The sequence below is a fragment of the Macaca thibetana genome, chromosome 2 (assembly GCF_024542745.1).
Source record: "Macaca thibetana thibetana isolate TM-01 chromosome 2, ASM2454274v1, whole genome shotgun sequence".
NCBI lineage: Eukaryota > Metazoa > Chordata > Mammalia > Primates > Cercopithecidae > Macaca > Macaca thibetana.
In genome coordinates, this window is record NC_065579.1 from 75,918,348 (window position 1) to 75,928,199 (window position 9,852).

The window sequence follows — 9,852 nt, forward strand, 5'->3', positions numbered from 1 at the left end:
CTTTGGAGTAATATTACTATTAGGTACTGGTTCTAGCTCTGTGTTAAAGATGAGAAAACTAAGGCACAAAGCTGTTACTTGCATGAGATCACAGACCTAGTAAGTAGCAGAGCAAGGACTTAGAGTGAAATCCTGATTCCAGTTTCTGTGCTTGAGAAATGTCTGCTTAATGCTTCCTAGTGCCAAGTCACACCAGCCAGACCCAGCTCCCAGGATTGCACAGAGAAAAAGAACTCTTAATGACTACGTTATTTGACCCTTTGATAATCAGGGTAAACAAATATTTCAAGAGGTGTCACCTGCAAAAGAATCAATGAAAGAAGTATATCAGAAAACTTTGCTCAGATGTCAGCTTTTCTCCAACTTGATAAACATCCCAACATTAACTTATCACCACCATAGAGTCTCAGAATAAATTGTATACCTGTGACTTTGAAGATAGGGAAACCAAAGCCCAGATGGCAAATGTGGAAGGACTTGCTTTATCAACCTGGTATAGTCCCAGAGGTTGCAAATTACCCCCTTCATAAACAGTTTCCAAGAAAAGCATTCTATACTTAAGAAATTAAATATAAATTAAGAAAATAAAGAACATTCACAACTAAAAGCTCTGTTTAAAGAAAAAAAAAAAGGCTATTGTTTTCCTGAGACCCCCCACATGTTGGGAAGTAACTTACAGAGAGGCAGTTTCCTTGTGGTATAGTCTGAACTCTTGAATAGCTGGCTGTGTATGGATTGGGGCAGTCACCATAACGATGGGCTCATCTTCAAACATTCATTTAGATTCATCATTGGAACTGTGAGCAGTGAGAAAGGAATTGTCTCTCAGGACTGCGAGGGGTTTGCTTACAGCTCTTCTTAGTTGCTGCAGCCTAGGCTATTTGTAACTCAAAACAGCTATGGCACATGCCACAATTTTAAGAAACAAGATAACTCACCAGGAGGAATGTGCTTAAAATCTTATAAAAAGAATAACAAAAGCAAGATAAATCTGGAAAAGTATAAGTAGTAAGCAGAATTGGTTGTCTGGAGTTTAGTCACTAAGCAAACATATAATAATAAGATGCTTGAAGTAAAGTTTGAAAATGAGGGAGGAATCTCTTTAAAAGGGTAACTACCAGGTGAACATTGGAAGCCTGGCCTCTATTCCAAATCATAAGATCCTTTTGCTGTCTTTCAATCTGGACCCAACACTAAATTCATGTCCAGTGCACTTGTATTCACTAATGGAATGTCCTGTTTCTTGGTGGAAGTTTACACAGTGGGCTTTAGAAACATGTAGTAGAGACGTTTATAGATTCCCACTAACTAAATAGCTGGCAAGTTTTTCAGGCAAAGTTGAATTTGTTGGAAATTCATTTGTAGGGTATTTGTATTAATAGGCAGAATTATTTGGATTGAATTCATCAATAAAAAGACATTAAGTAACTGGATGAAATTTTTCTTTTTCTTTCTTTTTTTTTTTTTTTTTTTGAGACAGAGTGTCACTCTGTCTCCCAGGCTAGAGTGCAGTAGCACAATCTCGGCTCACTGCAACTTCCACCTCCCAGGTCCAAGTGATTCTCCTGCCTCAGGCTCCTGAGTATCTGAGATTAAGTAATCTGGGATTACAGTCATATGCCATCCCACACGGCTAATTTTTATATTTTTAATAGAGATGAGGTTTCATCATGTTGGTCAGACTGGTCTTGAACTCCTGACTTCAGGTGATCCACCCACCTCGGCCTCCCAAAGTGCTGGGATTACAGGCATGAGCCACCGTGCCCAGCCATGAATTTTTTTTTTAAGACCCAACAGTATGCTACCTACAAGGGTCACCTCACTTTTAAGGACACACATAGACTGAAAGTGAAAGGTTGGAAAAAGATTACTCCATGCAAATAGAAACCAGAAGAAAGCAGGGATAGCTAAATTTATATGAGACAAAATAGACTTTAAGTCAAAAACTATAAAAAGGACATTATATAATGATAAGAGCATCAATTCCTCAAGAGGATATAATAGTTATAAATATGTATGCACCCAACATTGAAGCACCTAAATACATAAAATATTGAAGAATCTGAAGGGAGGGATAAATTGCAATATAATAATAGTAGGAGACGTTCATAAACATTGGACTTGAACAAATTAATAAACATTGGACTTGAACAATACTGTAGACCAAATGGGCCTAATTGACGTTTCATCCAACAGCAACTGTATACACATCCTTCTCAATCATACATGGAACATTCTCCAGGATAGATCAAATGTTAGGGCACAACACAAGCCTCAGCAAATTTTAGAAGCCTGAAATTATATCAAGTGTCTTTTCAGACCACAGTGTTAAGAAACTAGAAATCAATACCAGAAGGAATTTTGGAAAATTCACAAATACATGGAAATAAAAAACATGCTTCTGAACAACAAATGGGTCAATGAAGAAATTAAATGGAAGTTTAAAAATCTTTTGAGGCAAATGGAAATACAACATATTAAAATGTGTGGGATATGGCTGGGCGCGGTGGCTCACGCCTGTAATCCCAACACTTTGGGAGGCCGAGGCTGGTGGATCACAAGGTCAAGAGATCAAGACCATCCTGGCTAACACGGGGAAACCTCGTCTCTACTAAAAATACAAAAAATTAGCCGGGCGTGGTGACGGGCGCCAGTAGTCCCAGCTACTCGGGAGACTGAGGCAGGAGAATGGCGTGAACCCGGGAGGTGGAGCTTGCAGTGAGCCAAGATTGTGCCACTGCACTCCAGCCTGGGCGACAGAGCAAGACTCTGTCTCAAAAAAAAAAAAAAAAAAGTATGGGATACAGCAAAAGCAGTTCTAAAAGCAAAGTTTAAACACCTACATCAAAAAGGAAGAGAGATCCCAACCTAACATTATACCTCACGGAACTGCGGGGAGGGAGAAACTAAGTCCAAAGTTAGCAGAAGGAAAGAAATAAGATGGAAACAGAAATAAACGAAGGAGACTAGAAAAACAGTACGAAGATCAACCAAACTAAGAGTTGTTTTCTTTGAAAAGAGAAAATCAACAAATCTTTAGCTAAGCCAAGAAGACACAAAATCAGATACCACAGAAATACACAGGAACATTTGAGACTATTAGGAATAAATATATGCCAACAAATTGGATAACCTAGAAGAAATGTATAAATTTCTAGATGTATACAACTTACCAACACTGAAGAAATAGAAAATCTAATAGACCAATGGGTGAGGAGATGAAGTCAGTAAGTTTTCCATCAAAGAAAACCCTAGGACCTGATGGCTTCATGGCTGAACTCTACCAAATATTTAAATAACTAATACCAGTCCTTCTCAGATTCTTTCAAAAAAGTAAATGAGGAGGAAATACTTCCAGACTCTTTTTTGCAAGGCCAGCATTATCCTCATACCAAAGGCAGGCAAGGACATTACAAAAAATAATAATAATAAATTACAGGCCAATATCCTTTATGAACATAGATGTAAAAATCCCCAATATAATACTAGCAAACCCAATTCAACAAATTCAACAACACATTAAAGGATCATCCACCATGATCAAGTAGGATTTATCCCTGGGATGCAAGGATGATTCAGTGTACCCAAATCGACAAATGTGATACATCATTAACAGAATGAAAGCCAAAAACCATATAATTATCTCATTAGATGCAAAGAAAGTGTTTGACAAAATTGACAAGTTTATTAAAATAGTTTGTTGCTGAGTTATTTTTCAGTTCTAAATATCAATAATAATAATAGCTAACTCCTACTGTGCACTAACTTCATACCAGGTGTGTTTTAAGCACCTCACAGGTATTAACTCAGTGCTACTCAGATAGAGTTCTGTTAATTTTATTTTCTTTTTTAATTAGCCAAATCTCTTATTGATTTGGTTTTGTTTCAGCTATTTTTTCTATCCATTGACTCTAATATAAGCCATAAATTTTTATGCAATTTTAATCTGATTATCATTTCCTCTTAAGTTTTTTGAGGATTGGTTTCATTTTGCTAGAAGAACCTTGTGAGACCTTCTTCCTCTATCCCCGTTCAGAGACTTTTGTTAGTTTCAGTCAACCAAAATGTGATAATGTCTAAGTAAACTGGTCATTTTCAAGTTTCTATAATAGTAAGCCTCTTGATGATTAGTGTTAACAAATAGGAAGAAAACATCCCAGATTCTTAATAGAAGAAATCAGATTTGTCATACAGAGATGGAAACTCAAGACAGGCCACCACATTATTTAAATGTTAGTTTGTGATAAAGTGGGCTACATCCAAAAAAATTCCTCAGGAAAACAATTAGGCATGCCAGAAAACTGGGAGAAAATATTCTCAACACATATATCTGTCTAAGGACTTATATCCAGATCACATAGCAAGGCCCTGCAAATTAATAAAAGTCAAGCAAATTGCAAATTAAAGATAGGCAAAAGACTTGTACATGCTGTTCTCAGAAGAAGGTACATGAACAACCAGTAAGCACGTGAAAAGATGCGCAGCATCTTCAAGCATCACAGAAATGCAGTCGCGGTACCATTCACACCCACTAGGATAGCTAAAACAGAAAAGACTGACGATCAGTGTTGATGAGGATGTGGTGCAGCTCAGACTCTCATGCTGTTAATGGGAGTGCAAAGGGATACAATCTCTTGGGAAAACTGTTTCTTGTGAAGTTAACTATAGAACTACTCTATGACCCAGCACTTCCTTGTATTTACCTGGAAAAATAAGTTCTCAAAATTTGAACAAAAACATTCATAGCATTCTTATTAATAGCATTTTTATTATACGAAACCTCCAAGCTGGAAATAACCCAAATGTCCGCTGAAAAGAAAATGGAGGAATTGAGGTATAGTCATAAGGAACTACTGCCGAATAGCTTGATAACATGAGTGAATCTCATAGGCGCAAGGGAGTGTGTTCTGCGTGATTCCATTTATGTGAACTCCTAGTACAAGCAAAATTAACTACAGAATTAGAAGTCAGTATAGTGTCTACCTCTTGGGGTGGAGGTGGGATATCTTGAGGGGAGGCGTTTGTAGTGTATCCAGTTGTCAAATAATCATCCTGCTGGAAAATTTCCATTTTGTTTGCTCAGTTTTTAATTGTTTCCATTTTAAAATGTTAACTTTGTTCTTGGGACCAAAAACATAGAGCTATTTGTGTTATGACATCTTTTGATTTATAGTCTAAATCAGGAGTCCCCAACCCCCAGGCCGGATACCAGTACTGGTGAGTGGCCTGTTAGGAACCAGGCCACACAGCAGGAAGTGAGTGGCGAGCAGGAGCATTGCTGCCTGAGCTCCGCCTCCTGTCAGATCAGTAAGGCATTAGATTCCCATAGGAGCATGAACCCTACTGTGAACTGTGTATACAAGGGATCTAGGTTGTGCGTTCTTTATGTGGATCTAACACCTGATGACCTGAGGTGGAACAATTTCATTTCGAAACTACCCCGTCCGTGGAAAAATTGGCCTCCACAAAACCAGTCCCTGGTGCCCAAAAGGTTGGGGACCACCGACCTAAATTATAAAATTTAGCGAGATGCATCTTTACTACTTAAAATGTGAGCTGCATTTCTAGTCAGTGCCTTGTCTCCTTCTGTCAAAGTTTGAGTCACTGGATTTTATATTGTTTCATTCAAAATGTGTTGGGATACCCTTTTTATGGTGTGAATGCAGATTGAGAGAAATACATTTTTATATCATTTTTGTTATGAAAGAGTGAAACTGAATGTAAACCAAGAGTGAATGGAGTGAATCTAAACCAAGATTATTCTAGAGACAACAGTGTCGCTATAAATTAATTAACTAGAACTCTTTCTTTTCCTGAAGGTGTACAAGGGAGAAGAAGCCACATTCCAAATCTCAGGCCTCCAGACCAACACAGACTACAGGTTCCGTGTATGTGCATGTCGTCGCTGTTTAGACACCTCTCAGGAGCTAAGTGGAGCCTTCAGCCCCTCTGCGGCTTTTGTATTACAACGAAGTGAGGTCATGCTTACAGGGGACATGGGGAGCTTAGATGATCCCAAAATGAAGAGCATGATGCCTACTGATGAACAGTTTGCAGCCATCATTGTGCTTGGCTTTGCAACTTTGTCCATTTTATTTGCCTTTATATTACAGTACTTCTTAATGAAGTAAACCCAACAAAACTAGAGGTATGAATTAATGCTACACATTTTAATACACACATTTATTCAGATACTCCCCTTTTTAAAGCCCTTTTGTTCTTTGATTTATATACTCTGTTTTACAGATTTAGCTAGAAAAAAATTGTCAGTGTTTTGGTGCACCTTTTTGAAATGCAAAACTAGGAAGAGGTTAAACTGGATTTTTTTTAAAAAAAAAAAAAAAAAGAAAGAAAAAAGAAAAAGAAAAAAAAAAAGAAGAAAAGCATACCAGATACCAAAAGCTAGCTTTCTTATGTTTTCCTTTAAATTTTCAGATTTACCTTCATTCTGTTTTCACTGATGTCTTTTGCAAGCCTTTGATTTTTTTTTTTTTTTTGTTACAGTTTAGTAATTTATATTCACCAGTCACTTCTTATGTCTCGATCATCTATATCTGTAAACATGAATCACCGTGTGTGTACTTACAGGGCTAGGATTTCAGTGTTGTCAGAGTATTACCACACAGCAACAGCAACATACAGAAGATATGTTCACTCAGATAAGACTGCCCTAAACAACCATTTTGTCACTCAGTTATTTAACTGTGTTTAGCTCATTTAAATCAAAATGTGTACTTTAATCTAAAATGTTTTAATAATCTGTATTTCTTATAATTTTAACACTATGAGCTGCCTGTATAAGAAATCAAGTAAGCAGAATGCACCTATAAATTATGGAGCATTGTAGATTTTACCACATCAATTCATAGCAGTAACTTTAAGAGGGCATTGTGCAATAGTTAGTTGTTTTCTTGTTCAGCTATTTTAAAGGCTGCTTTAACTTGTTTGTTTGTCTTTGTATATAACTACTTCTAATCACTAGAGTTATTATATTCTGTTATGTTTGACCAGAATTATATGACAAGAACTGGCGACAGTTTAGTGCCTCTGCCCATTGTCCATGATTTACACTAATTGTGAGCAGTCTTCTTATGTGTCAGCTCATTATTTTTGAAGCATTTGCCTTTAGGCTGTTCTTTGAGGTATCAATGAAGTGATTGAATTTCAATACCTTAATTCAGTGCACATAATACTAATGTAACCGCAGATGAAAATTGATAAAACCCAAAAGAGAGTCATCTAAATTTGTAGTTCCTATTTCTGTGGGGTTGCCTGGCCATGGTTGGAGAGGGAATGGTGTTTGATGGTAAACACAGGGTGTTTGGGAATCAAAGAGCCTAGATTCTTTCCCTGGATCTGTCACTAACTTGCTGCGTGACCTGAACACGTCACTTTACCTCTCTGTGCCTCAGTTTTCCCATGCATGAAAAATAAAATAAAAATGAAATGGGGATTCTTATGTTTGTAAGTGCTTTGAGATATTTGACCAACAGGTGCTATTGGAGTGCAAAGTGTTACTCTTATGTGTTTATTTTGAGTCATGAGATAATCAATTTTAACCCAAAGTCATTGGATTATTTATATGAAGTCCATAATGTTCGAGTACCTCAGGGACATTTAAGAGTTGGAGGTGCAAATATATTCCAAAAGGGTGCAACAGACACAGTGTATCCCCCTGCTTCTGTTTTTGTATATTTTTGCTACTTGGTTTTTCTTGATCATAGCTATTTTGTGCTTGGTCTTTGTTGTCTAAGATGCAGTATCCTGTACTAGCTTATAATATTCCCATACCAAAGTCATGGGGAAACCAACATTATTTTGTTTTTGGTTTATTTATACTATATTCTGCATACAGTACTTTAAATGCCAATTACAGTGCAATCTTTATTTATTGTAAAAAATTTTTAAATGTACTTATGTACTAATTTTCCCTTGTAGCATGTTATATTTTTGTGTTTTATACTTTTGTAATTTTAGGTCAGTCTTGTTCCTTGGCAACATCTGTAGTATTATTAATCTTCTGACATTTTCTTGTGTTTTTAAAAAGATAAGAGCATCTAGTGCATTAAATGCCAAAAAAAAAAAAAGAAATCCATTATCAGTGATTGAAACGTTTACATGTACCCCAAAACCATAATCATCTCTTGGAAGAAAATGCTGAGATCAATGAATTATTCTGTGTGCCTATATTGATGTAGTGAGTACTAGAGAGTTCTGTGTTTTTTATTATTGACTATAATAAGTAGTTTAATTAGCTTTGCAAACTGATGGCATCGAGGTAAATATATTTCTGCCAAAGTTCTGGCCTTCCAAAACTCACCCCCCTGTTTAAACATGTGCTGTGACCCACTGTGACACAGCATGTGCATTTTCTACAAAATTCCACGCAGGTGTTTCGGGGAGAGGTATTTTTTAAGCAATGCAAATTCAACTGAGTACAAAGCCCCCTCTCGGGGGGTTGGGGAAGTCTCTTTTTTGAAACACTTCAGAACTGCTGCTATAAAGAAATTCTCTGAATTGGTTGAATTTTTTTTAAGTAAATAGTACTTTAGGCCAAAATCTATATGAATATTTGATCTTCTTGAGATTTTCATACTATCATTTAACCACCAGGAAGCTGAAGTGTGTGAAATACAAAGCTGACAGCACTTTATTTTATTGCTCTCCATTATTTGGTATTCATTATATTCCTTCAGTCAGAAAATTATTACTCTCTATGGCACTGTTTTCTATCACAAATATGTATATGTGATATTGATATATAACTATATATATTGCCATTACACACGAACAATAAAATAAAGTGTTCTATTAACCTGATCTCTTTGCCCTTTTGCTATGTGAGGAGTGAATGAGTGGCCTTCTGATGCTCTGACTCTTCTCTGTATGTCAAACTCATCCCTGGCACAAGAAATTCCAGTCATGTGAAGCAAACTGCCCTTTGTCCTCAAAGAAATTGTTGAAAAAGAACACTTTTTAAAGAGACTTTCTGCATATTCTCTGCCTTGTTCTTATCAACTTTAAATGTTGGCATTTTCTAACCTTGTTTTGTTGGCTACAGTAATTCAGTATTCATGTCAAAAATTGAGAAGTGCCCTAATTGAATGTGTTTGAATGTTATCCTTGCACAATTCTTTAAATTGAAAGATAAAATGTTTTACCTCACTGTTGGACATACATTCCAAGCTTTTCAACTCTAGGAGAAAAAGAAAATCATGTTTTCCTGTATTGTAAATTTTAGACTATTTCATATACATTGTATTAAAACTGCCATATCAATTTTAATGTATAGATTTTGCAAATACTATGCTATATGTAATACCTAACTGTATCTGTAGTGTATATGTAATATATTTATGCCCAATAAATGTTTTAATTCTTTCTGACTTAAGTAGGGTTTTTCTGCCATGACTAGGATTGCTTTTGTTGTTGTTGTTTCTTTTCTTTTTCTGTTTTTGAGACGGAGTCTTGTTCTGTCACCAGGCTGGAGTGCAGTGGCACGATCTCAGCTCACTGCAACCTCCGCCTCCCAGGTTCAAGTGATTCCCCTGCCTCAGCCTCCCAAGTAGCTGGGGACTACAGGCACTCGCCACCACACCCAGCTAATTTTTAAAAAATTTTTAAAATTTTAGTAGAGATGGGGTTTCACCATGTTGGCCAAGATGGTCTCGATCTCCTGACCTCATGATCTCCGCTCACCCCGGCCTTCCAAAGTGCTGGGATTACAGGTGTGAGCCACTGCACCCGGCCTTATTCTTGCTTTTTAAATACTTAAAGCATATTCAGAGAAGTTGAAAATTCCTGTGTTTTTGGAGGCCAGGCAGGTGGCCTTCCACAGAGGCAGCAGCTCAG

General features: G+C 36.8%; 1 protein-coding gene across 7 annotated transcripts in view; it reads left to right on the forward strand.

Moving 5' to 3' along the window:
• The window catches only part of FNDC3B (fibronectin type III domain containing 3B), a 363,826-nt gene extending 354,435 nt beyond the window's left edge, over positions 1 to 9,391 (forward strand). For all 7 annotated transcript variants that reach the window (XM_050780053.1, XM_050780054.1, XM_050780057.1 and 4 more), the window contains one exon: positions 5,820 to 9,391. In XM_050780053.1, the coding sequence (XP_050636010.1) occupies positions 5,820 to 6,131 (312 nt within the window). In that variant the 3' untranslated portion in view covers positions 6,132 to 9,391. The remainder of the gene's footprint in view (positions 1 to 5,819) is intronic.
• The last annotated feature ends 461 nt before the right edge of the window (positions 9,392 to 9,852 follow it).